This window comes from Rattus norvegicus, chromosome 1, assembly GCF_021556685.1.
Source record: "Rattus norvegicus strain SHRSP/BbbUtx chromosome 1, alternate assembly SHRSP_T2T, whole genome shotgun sequence".
In the NCBI taxonomy this organism is placed as follows: domain Eukaryota; kingdom Metazoa; phylum Chordata; class Mammalia; order Rodentia; family Muridae; genus Rattus; species Rattus norvegicus.
In genome coordinates this window covers 106,272,501-106,282,783 of record NC_141534.1, presented here as the reverse complement: position 1 = coordinate 106,282,783, position 10,283 = coordinate 106,272,501, and the positions used below count along the sequence as shown (strand labels likewise).

General features: G+C 49.4%; 1 protein-coding gene across 2 annotated transcripts in view; it reads right to left on the bottom strand.

The window, feature by feature from the left end:
• Positions 1 to 130: 130 nt before the first annotated feature.
• Positions 131 to 10,283, bottom strand: part of Napsa (napsin A aspartic peptidase) — a 12,191-nt gene continuing 2,038 nt past the window's right edge. Inside the window, exons 2-9 of one of the 2 annotated variants that reach the window (NM_031670.2) lie at positions 5,312 to 5,447; positions 5,101 to 5,224; positions 4,849 to 4,967; positions 4,109 to 4,308; positions 1,981 to 2,103; positions 1,747 to 1,891; positions 1,280 to 1,378; positions 133 to 436 (exon numbers count right to left, since the gene is read on the bottom strand). In NM_031670.2, the coding sequence (NP_113858.1) occupies positions 197 to 436; positions 1,280 to 1,378; positions 1,747 to 1,891; positions 1,981 to 2,103; positions 4,109 to 4,308; positions 4,849 to 4,967; positions 5,101 to 5,224; positions 5,312 to 5,447 (1,186 nt within the window). In that variant the 3' untranslated portion in view covers positions 133 to 196. Of the gene's footprint in view, positions 437 to 1,279; positions 1,379 to 1,746; positions 1,892 to 1,980; positions 2,104 to 4,108; positions 4,309 to 4,848; positions 4,968 to 5,100; positions 5,225 to 5,311; positions 5,448 to 10,283 lie in introns of both variants that reach the window. The other variant, XM_087586343.1, reaches the window with a different exon arrangement.

Here is a 10,283-nt window from a genome sequence, read left to right as displayed (position 1 = left end):
GTTCCCAGACCTCTCACTGGCGCAAACCCTGCAGAATGGGATGCTTCTCTTCCCTCCCTTCTCTTCCTTAACTCCAGAGGTCAAACATTCATTTTCCCTCCCCAAAAGTTACCCAAACGGTATCCTTCCATGAAAAGTTGATTTTTCTTTTTTATTGGAAAGAAGCATAGCTGCTGTGGCCCTGTGTGTATGTACCCTAACCAGGGCGTCTTCTGAGGAACTGCGCTTGCGTAGCCTTTCTTTCTGCCCGTCCTGTTGCACGAGACCGAGCACGCGCCAGTCCCACGCGCGGGCCGATGTTTTTGTCCCCTCGGTCAAAGACGGCCACATAGGACCCCAAAAAGACGTCCCCGAGGATCCAAAGGGGTCCTTCAGGCTTGGGGATGTCCAAGGCTTGGAAGCCCAACAGGCAGAGGCCAACATCACTCTGAAGAATCTGCAAGGTGACAACACCGGGACATTGTGAATCACGGGGCTCCGGGTTTGATTGTCCCTGCTGCACCTAGAAGAGGACAAGGACTATTTCTAGCTGGGCATGATGCCATCAGCCAGTGATTCCAGTGCTCCAAGAGACAAAGGCAGGAGGGTGGAGAGTTCAAGGCCAGCCTGTGCTACACACATAAACTCCATTTAAAAGGAAATGGAAGGAGAGAGGGAAGGAGGGGAAGGGGGAAAGGGAGGGGGAGGGGGAGGAGGAGGAGGAGGAGAAGGAGGGGGAGGGGGAGGAGGAGGAGGAGGAGGAGGAGGAGGAGGAGGAGGAGGAGGAGGAGGAGGAGGAGGAGGAGGAGAAGAAGAAGAAGAAGAAGAAGAAGAAGAAGAAGAAGAAGAAGAAGAAGAAGAAGAAGAAGAAGAAGAAGAAGAAGAAGAAGAAGAAGAAGAAGAAAAGAAAGAAAAGCTACGAAATGGATGGCTTGGCCGGTAAGGGTTCTTGCTGCTAAATCTGTCAATCCTCAGACCCCTTCACAGTAAAAGAAAATCGATTCCTTTAAATTGTCCTCTGGCGCACACACAACATAAATAAAAAATTTTGAAAGGGAGAATAGAAAAGGAAAGACAAGGTCCAGGCTGGGGCCTTTCATCCCAGCCCTTTGAGAAGCAGAGGAGGCAGGAGAATCTCTGAGTTTGAGGCCGACTGGTACATGAACAATTCTAGGCCTGCCAGAGGTACAGGATAAGAGCCTATAAGGGCAAAGCTCCTGTGTTGGATTCCTGGGCCGCAGCTCCACGCTCTCTCAAGCTCAGTTTTGTTAGTCTGAAGTCACTGTGGCAGCCGCCTTACCTTGATGACATAGTCCTGACCTGTGAGGTTAAACCAGACTCCACCGAGGGAGAAGGAGACAGTGGGGAGCTCTGGGATCTTGGAACACTGAATGAGGTACTGCAAAAGAAGAGGAAGCAACAGTAAGCAGGTGACTCTTGCTCTCCTCAAGTGTCTTAGGTGGCTCCCTAGAGCCCTGGAGTACAGCTTTTAGTGGGCAGTCAGATATTCAGGGCCTCCTGTACAAAGGTCTTTTTAGGTAGGAGTCTCTAGTAAGTCCAATTCTACATGTTTCTCCCCTACCCACCTGGAAGGCATGTTGGCTTCCTCCTATTGCCCTCTGCCTCATCACCCAGACCTTCAGACCCACTGCCCTCTTTTTTAACCTCCTACTTACCTGCTTTCTTGCCCTTAGGCTTCAACTTCCTACCAGTCTACCACCAAATTCCCAAGATCCTCTTGTCATCAGCACCGGGAGTGGTCCTCACCTGCCCGGTCAGGAGGGGAAATCCCCCAACGGCCTTATTCAAGGCCCGGATCTCCTCACTGGGTCCCGTGATGAGGGATGTGCCTGTGTCTAGGATGGCACCACAGCCCTGGGCGCAGAGATTCAGCCCCGTGCCAACCTTCACACTGTGAGGAAAGGATGGGGCAGAGCTGTTGTCAAGAGGCAGGGCCTGGGTGTTCAGACCCTCAGCTCAAGCCCCACAAAGGCTCCTCACCTCTGCATGTGGACCTGCCAGTAGGCAGGGATGGTGACTGGAATGAAGGTGAGGGGAGGTACGTAGTGATCCGGGTCCGAGCCCCCCAGGACCAGCTCTCCCCCATCAGACCCTTCAGAATCCCTGCAGAAGCAAAGTGCAGTTAGGGGGTTGGTGTTCATCTGTCGGTTTCTAAGGTGATGGGATGGGACTTTCTGCCAGTTGGCTCCTAGGTGGGTGGGCTGGCTAGTCTCGTGTCAACTTGATACCAGCTAGAGTCACTGAAGACTAGGGAACCTCAAGTGACAAAATAACTCCATACGGTCAGGCTATAGGCAAGCCTATAGGGCATTTTCTTAATTAGTGATTAATGCGGGAGGGACAAAGCCTATTGTGGGTGGGGCCTCCCCTGGGCAGGTGGTCCAGGGTTCTATAAGAAAGCAGGCTGAGCAAGCGATGGGAGAAAGCCAGTCAGGAGTACCCCTCCATGAACTCTGCTTCTGCCTCTGGGTTCATGCCTGTTGTGGTTTGAAAGAAAATGTACCTATAGGGAGTAGAACTATTACGAGGCCTTGTAGGAAGAGGTGAGGCCTTGTAGGAGGAGGTGTGGCCTTGTAGGAGGAGGTGTGGCCTTGTAGGAGGAGGTGTGGCCTTGTAGGAGGAGGTGTGGCCTTGTAGGAGGAGGTGTGGCCTTGTAGGAGGAGGTGTGGCCTTGTAGGAGGAGGTGTGGCCTTGTAGGAGGAGGTGGGTCACTAGGGGTAGGCTTTGGGCTCTCTGAAGCTCCAGCCAAGCCCAGTGGCTCACTGTAATTTCCTGCTGCCTTGGGATCAAGAGGTAGAACTTTCAGCTCTGCCATGTTTCCTGCCATGACAGTGATGGACTAAACCTCTGAAACTGTAAGCCTGCTTCAATGAAGTAGATTCCTTTATAAGAGTTGTCTTGGTTATGGTGTCTCTTCGTAGCAATGGAAACCTTAACCTAACTGCCTTGCTTGGGTTCCTGTCCTTATTTCCTTCATTGATGACCACTCAGAAGCAGAAGCCTAATAAACCCTTTCCTGTCCAGCTTGGCTTTGGTCACAGTGTTTTCTCATAGCAATAGTAACCTTAACCAAGACAGCGGGGTAGGGAAGTGCAGACAACTCCTAGATATGGGGTCCGGAAGGAAGACAAAGATGCCCTTGAACTCCTGATCCTCCTGCCTCCACCTGGCAAGTGCTGGGCTGACAGGCAGGCGCCACCATGCTTGACACTGAGGAGGACCTTTTGAATATAGGTTGTGCCTACTCAAAGCTGGTGAGTAATGGCTGACCCTAGTTCTACGCAGGGCTCTCCAGTGGAGTGCGAGCTCTCTTTGGGGTGAAGAAAGTGTCCTTAAGTGCAGTACTTGTTGAATGGGCACGGAATTTCCTGTTTGACTTCAAAGTCTAGGGGCATTGTGAACCCATGGTGAGCTTTCTTGGTATGTCCGGAGTTACCACTTAAGTTGTGGGTTTTTTTTTTTCTCTCTCTCCCTTTTCTATATTGGGTAAGCACTTTCCTGAATGCAGGTTGAAACTCTTGTGTTGGGAGGCTGACTTCCTTCAAGAACCACCCGACTTCCTATGTTGATAAATGGGACGTCCTGAAGGAGATTTCTTGGGGCTGGTGTTACAACTTTGTACCAAGCTAAACAACCACCACCATCTTGGGAGTTTACCTGTGCTCTGTTGCAAAAGTTCATCTCAGCTAGCCTTGTTGACTGTTTACACCCCCTCGTGGAGGGGTGAGGGGGGCCGTGAGATTCTCACCTGAGTATGCATCTGCCCCCTCCTAACTCTGCTTCAGTTAGCATTGACCTGGGAGAGGTGCTTACTATACAGGCCAGGGAAGACTGAGGGAGGCTCCATCTATGGAGCTGCCTGGGAATCCCTCACACCCCCCCCCCCCCCGCTGGGTGGAGGCCTTTCAGGGACAGCCTTTTAAGGGGGAGGAGCACACACACCACTGTAAGCAAGGCCTCGCCTGTGCTCTGGAAGGTTCCCCAGGGTGAACTGTGGTAGAAGGGTACCTAGGTATCAGGTCACCTTAGGAGGAGGGTAGATGCCCCTTAAGAAGGGATTTTAGCCATATCTGCAGTCTCAGGTATAGAGAGAACTCCCACAAAATACCTGTTGAGGTAAAAGGAGAAGACGGGTTTCTCCAGCAGTCGCTGCTCCACCAGTGCGTCCAGTGGAGGCTGAACTCCTCCCACAGCCAGAGTGGGGAAGCCGAGGCCCAGGATCCCATCAAAGCGGGCCAAAGCAAAGACCAGGCTGGGCTCCCACAGAGCCTCTCCAAAGGTCACAGAAACATTGTGGATACCGCCGATCTGGGGGTAAATTGATGTGGGAACATTACGTTAGAGACACATTCTCTCCCTGTGGCTGAGATTGTGCTTGGGATCGTTGGGAAAGGAATCGAAATGGCTTAAGTCCTGTTCCTTTCTAAAAAGCCACACACGCTTGCTCAGGAGGTCCCGCCCACCATTCAGGACTCTCCACTCCGGAAGAGGCAATGCTTACTGACAAAGGAGGCCGCTTATCTTTTTTGGAAGTCCCACCCTCTTTCTCAAGAGGCCCTAATCCTTCACAAGAAGCCCCATCTTCTTGCTAAGGAGACCCCATCTCTTTACTAGAAACCTTACCTCTTTTCCCAGCAGACCCTGCCCTCTTTCTAAGAAGCCCCATCCCTTGTCCGGGAGACTCCCACCACCATGACTCCCCCCTACCTCCACCTGCCCCCAACCACCTCTTCCCAAGGATCTCCTCCCTGTCTCCTATCAGGGCCTGCCTCCTCCAGCCCCTCCCTGAACCAGATGGTGGTTGATTCTGGTTCTAAACAGAAGTCTTGTGTAGTTGAAATCACCCACAGTCAGATTATCCCGGCTCAGGATTCCACTCAGCCGCCCGGTCCCATACTGAATGGCAAACTTGGTCCCATTGGGCCGAAAGGAGCTGGAGGCCTTGGGATTAAAACGATGGTGGAACCCTAACAGGAGATAAGATAGGTGTCACTCAGGGAATGGGAGACTCAGCACTTATGAGGACAGCCTAGGGATTACTGAGGCCAAGTTCCTCATGTCCCACCACCCCCTTTGGCCTTCTTCCTCACGGGAACTCACAGCAGGCCAAACTGAAGAAATGACATCTCGTGGATGGAACCCACAAGTTGGAAGAACCCGTGTCAAAGACAACTGTGAAATTCTGAGGAGGCGTTCCCAAACCAATGTCTCCAAAATACTGGGTCTGGTCGCACAAGAGAACGGGGGTAAATGAAGAGTTGGTTATTCTGCCGCAAGAGGGGGAACGGGGAGGGGGGGCGCCGGGACTCACGTTCATGAACTTGGATAGAGGCACAAAGGCGGTCTTGCCGCCGGAGGTGGGGGTCCTAGAAAGCTCTGCTCTCTGTTCCCATCCATACAGTGGGCTGAAGATCCTGTGTCCAGGGTGGATTCGGCGAAGAGGGACTCTGGAGAGAGAGGTGGGGGGTTTGAACAGTGACAAACCCATGCATATGTCCAGGAGACCCTCATGTGATAGGTGCCTTCATAGGAACTGAAGGTAACTATCCCCGAGCTCCTATAGGAGCCGCCATTGACTGCAGCTCCAGAATGACCAGGCAGTGCTGCTGAGGGCAGCTTTACAGGCTACAGGAAAAGGCTGTCTGAAGTGCACAGACTCAGAGACCTGCCAGTATCCATATCTTAAGGAAAGCTGTTCCCCAGGAACCAGCATTTTCTGTGAGGTCCAAAGATGCCTCCCAAAGTTGATGGGAAGGGACGCTGTGAGTGGTTAAGGACACGTGGGGATCCAGCAGAAACAGAAACTCTGTTCCTAATGCTTCACAAACACCTGTAACTCCAGCTTCAAGAGATCCAACACCCACATCTGGCCTCCATGAGCACTGAACTCACCTGCATATACCCACACATAGACTCACACATAAGCATTAAAAGATAATGATTAAATACATATATATGTATGTATGTATGTATGTATATATGTATATATATATATATATATATATATATATATATATATATGGGCTGGAGAGATGGCTCAGCGGTTAAGAGCACCCGACTGCTCTTCCAGAGGTTATGAGTTCAATTCCCAGCAACCACATGGTGGCTCACAACCATCTGTAAAGAGTTCCAATGCCCTCTTCTGGTGTATCTGAAGACAGCTACAGTGTACTTATATATAATAAATAAATAAATCTTTTTGAAAAAAGAAAGGAGGAAAGAAAGAAAGAGAGAAAGAAAGAAAGAAAGGGCTTGGCAGTAGAGCCCCTGCCTAGAATCCCCCATGTGGGGCTGGGGCATGACTCAGTGGTAGAACATTTACCTAACATGTACAAGAGTGTGGGTTTGGACTCAGTACCACAAGGGCAAGACAAGAAGGCAACAAAAAAGAAACTGACAGAAATTAAAGGGGTACAGAAGGAGTGGGGAAAGCTCTGGACACGCCTCTTAACTCAACCTCCAGCATTTGATGGGAAGATGTGCTCAGTAAGGAGGGGTCTGATTGGAGAAATAGTGAGTTGAAGTGGCCAGCTCTTCTGTGGAACAAACACAAACTCTGCTCTGCCATAGCAGCCCTCACCAACAGTGTTTCTAGAACCTCAGTGTGAAGCCTGATCCAACCCATTGATCAGTGGTGGCTGGCAGACCCTTCTTTCTCTCTATGGGAGTGGTGTGGGGACGGAGACCAGGTCTTGTTACATAGCCCTGGCTGGCTTCCCACTTGTAGCAATCTTCCTGCCTCTGCCTCTGATTGGTGTCTGATGGCTGGTAGCCAAGTATCCTGTACTGGCTTCCCCCATCCTCAGCCTCTAATCTACAGTCCGTGATACAAAAGGATTCCCATGAGTTCCAAACCACCCTGGGCTACAGAATAAAACTATGATTTTATGGTTGGAGAGATGGTTCAGTGGTTAAGAGCACTGACTGCTCTTCCAGAGGTCCTGAGTTCAATTCCCAGTACCCACATGGTGGCTCACAATCATCTGTGATGAGATCCAAGGCACTCGTCTGGTGTGTCTGAAGACAGCCACAGTGTACTCATATAAATAAAAATAAATAAATTTTTAAAAAAAGATATGGTTGGAGAGGGAGTTGGAGAGATGACTCAGAGGTTAAGAGATCTCCTCCAGGGATTCTGAGTTCAATTCCCAGCAATCACATGGTGGCTCATAACCATCTATGATGAGATCTGATCCCCTCTTCTGGCCTGCAGGCATATACAGGCAGGCCACTGTATACATAATAAATATATAAATAAATAAAAAAATAAGTAGGTAAATCCTTAAAGTACTTCCAGGAGACCCAGGTTGGATTCTCAGCACACACATGGTGGCTCACAAACATGGTGCACACATGCAGACATGTGCTGGCTAGTTTTTATGTCAACCCAACAAAGCTAGAGTCATTTTGGGAGAGGGAGCATTAACAGAGTAATTGCCCCTCACCAGATTGTCCCCCCGCCAGTCTGTGGTGCATTTTTTGAAGCCAGTTCACTTTAGGCAATGCCACCCAGGGGCAGGTGGTCCTGTGTTGTGTTCTGCCAAGAGGAACAAGCAGGGATCGTCGAAGGCTTTTGCTTCATTTCCTGCCTCCACGTCTCTGCCTTGACTTCCCTCAGTGATGCTGCGCTCCTGAGATTTGTAAGCTAAAATAAACTGCTTTCTCCTCAAGTTTCTTTTGGGCAGGGTATTTTATCACAGCAAGAAACCCTAACTAAGATGCACACTTGTGCCAGGCTCATGGGGCGCTGCTGTGACAGACCTGGTGTGTGTTTTGTTGGGGGAAGAATTGTACTGTCATTGCACTTTGGGCTGAAAAAGTGGTTGAGAGCTCAGAGCTTGGTTCTGCAGGAACTTGGAAGCTAAGTCTGTTGAAAGCAACACAGACTATGGAGGCCTTGCTTGTACATTTCCAACATCAAGTTTAAAAATGCGTTAGAGGGGCTGGAGAGATGGCTCGGTTGTTAAGAACACTGGATGCTCTTCCTGAAGTTCTGAATTCAAATCCCAGCAACCACAGGGTGGCTCACAACCATCTGTAAGGGGTCTGGTGCCCTCTTCTGGCCTTCAGGTGTATGTGCAGATAGATTATAAAAAAAGAGAATGTCTTAAAAACTCTATCAAGGCCACTTATGCACTATTTTTTATTACCAAAGTGAAACTTTGCTTTGCTAGGACAATTGATCCTGGTTGGCTGGAGCTGAGAAATTAGCACTTATTAAAAAGACCAGGGTCGGGCTGGAGAGATGGCTCAGCGGTTAAGAGCACTGACTGTTCTTCCAGAGGTTCTGAGTTCAAATCCCAGCAACCACATGGTGGCTCACAACCATCTGTAATGAGATCTGATGCCCTCTTCTGGTGTGTCTGAAGACAGCTACAGTGTACTTATATATAATAAATAAACAAATCTTTAAAAAAAAAAAAAAGACCAGGGTCTGGGCATGATGGCACACACCTATAATCATATCAGAGATCAAGTGCCATGTAGGCAGATGTCTGTGAGTTCAATGCCAGCTTGGTCTATGCAGAGTTCCAGACTAGCCAGGACCACACAGTGAGTCTCCGTTGATGGAGAAGAGGCGGGGGAAGAGGAGAAGAAACAAAGGATCATTGAGAAATCTTCTGGGAAATGTTTCCTCAGGTTCAGCACACAGAAGCTGTGCTTGAGAGGGCGCTAAAGCTGCACCTGTTGCTGGCAACCAAACCCGGCAGTGAGTAAGAGTTTCCAAGATGCTGCTGGGTTTGAAGGCATGACAGACGGGGTCATGGAGAGCAGCTGAGGCTTGACTCGTGAGCACCCAGGAGAAGCCATTGGTGAAGTTGTAGCCAGTTTCAGAGACCCTGCCTTTCGAAGATGCTAATACCATGAATGACCACCAAGGGAGCAGAGTCTGCCTGAGCCTCCGATGAGCTGCGAGTGCCGAGTGCCGGGACACAGCCTCTGGCGTTTAGATTATGTGTCCCTGATGTCCGACACTACACTGACCACTGTTAGAGTTTGGCTGTGCTTTGCCTTCCTTGGGGCTGTGCCCTGTCTCTTCTCTCTTGGGATAAGAAAGTACTTCTTCTGGTTTTACAGATGCCTGTGGTTGAGACTTTGAACTTTTAAAGAGACTTTGGACTTTTAGAGAGATAGGAATATTTTAGAGGAGCCTGAACTTTGATCTTTCTTAGGCTTTTTTTTTTTTTTCACTTAAAGGTTTATTTATTTGGAGCTGGAGAGATGGCTTGGCCATTAAAAGCACTGAGTGCTCTTCCAGAAGTCCTGAGTTCAATTCCCAGCATCTACATGGTGGCTCACAATCATCTGTAATGGGATCTGATGCCCTCTTCTGGTGTGTCTGAGACAGCTACAGTGTACTCACATATGTAAAATAAATAAATAACTTCCCCCCCAAAAAAGTCAAAATCACGGGGATGAAGAGAGGGACTCTATGAGGGGGCACCAGGAAGTGGCAACAGTAACCAGCATGTAAAGTGAGTAATAAATTATATTATAAATAAACTGGTAGGAAAAACAGCTCATTTACATGGCAGGAAAGCAGCAGAAGCCACTGTGCAAAGGAATGGGTGGGGCTTCTTTAAGATGCCACTGCAAAAGCTATTTGAGGATATGTTGAACTTGGCCCTTGAGCTGAGTGTTTACCAAGCCCCAACCTAAAGTCTGACTCAAATGCAGGTCTCGGGTTCTCTCTCCTGGGGGATGGAGTGTGTTGGGATGTAGCATGTCCAGGAATGACCTGGGTATCCTATATCTACTGCTCTTGGTGTAGACTTGGAAGTCTGTGGTATAGTGTGTTCACAGTTGAGCTTAAAAGGGGCTGGGGTTTTGGCTTAGTTGACAAGTTCATCTAGCATACAGGAGAGTCTGGCTTCCCGGTAAGTCACCCTATAAATGGCTGAAACAGGAGAACCAGAGGCTCTCCTTAGAGCTCGTCCTTAGCTATATATCCAGCTCATGGTTAGTCTGCACTACATGAGTCAAAAAAGAACAGAAGGAAGGGGGGTTGGGGATTTAGCTCAGCGGTAGAGCGCTTGCCTAGCAAGCGCAAGGCCCTGGGTTCGGTCCCCAGCTCCGAAAAAAAGAAAGAAAAAAAAAAGAACAGAAGGAAGAAAGGAAGGGAAAAGAAAAGAAAAGAGGAAGAAAGACAATCAGTACTGGTAAGATGGTCCAAAGGGCAAGGAACTAGTCCCTGGATCCATAACACAGAAGGGAAGATCTATTCCCAAAAGGCGTCCCCTGACTTCCGTGCATGTGCTGTGCCAGCACACACACCCCACAAC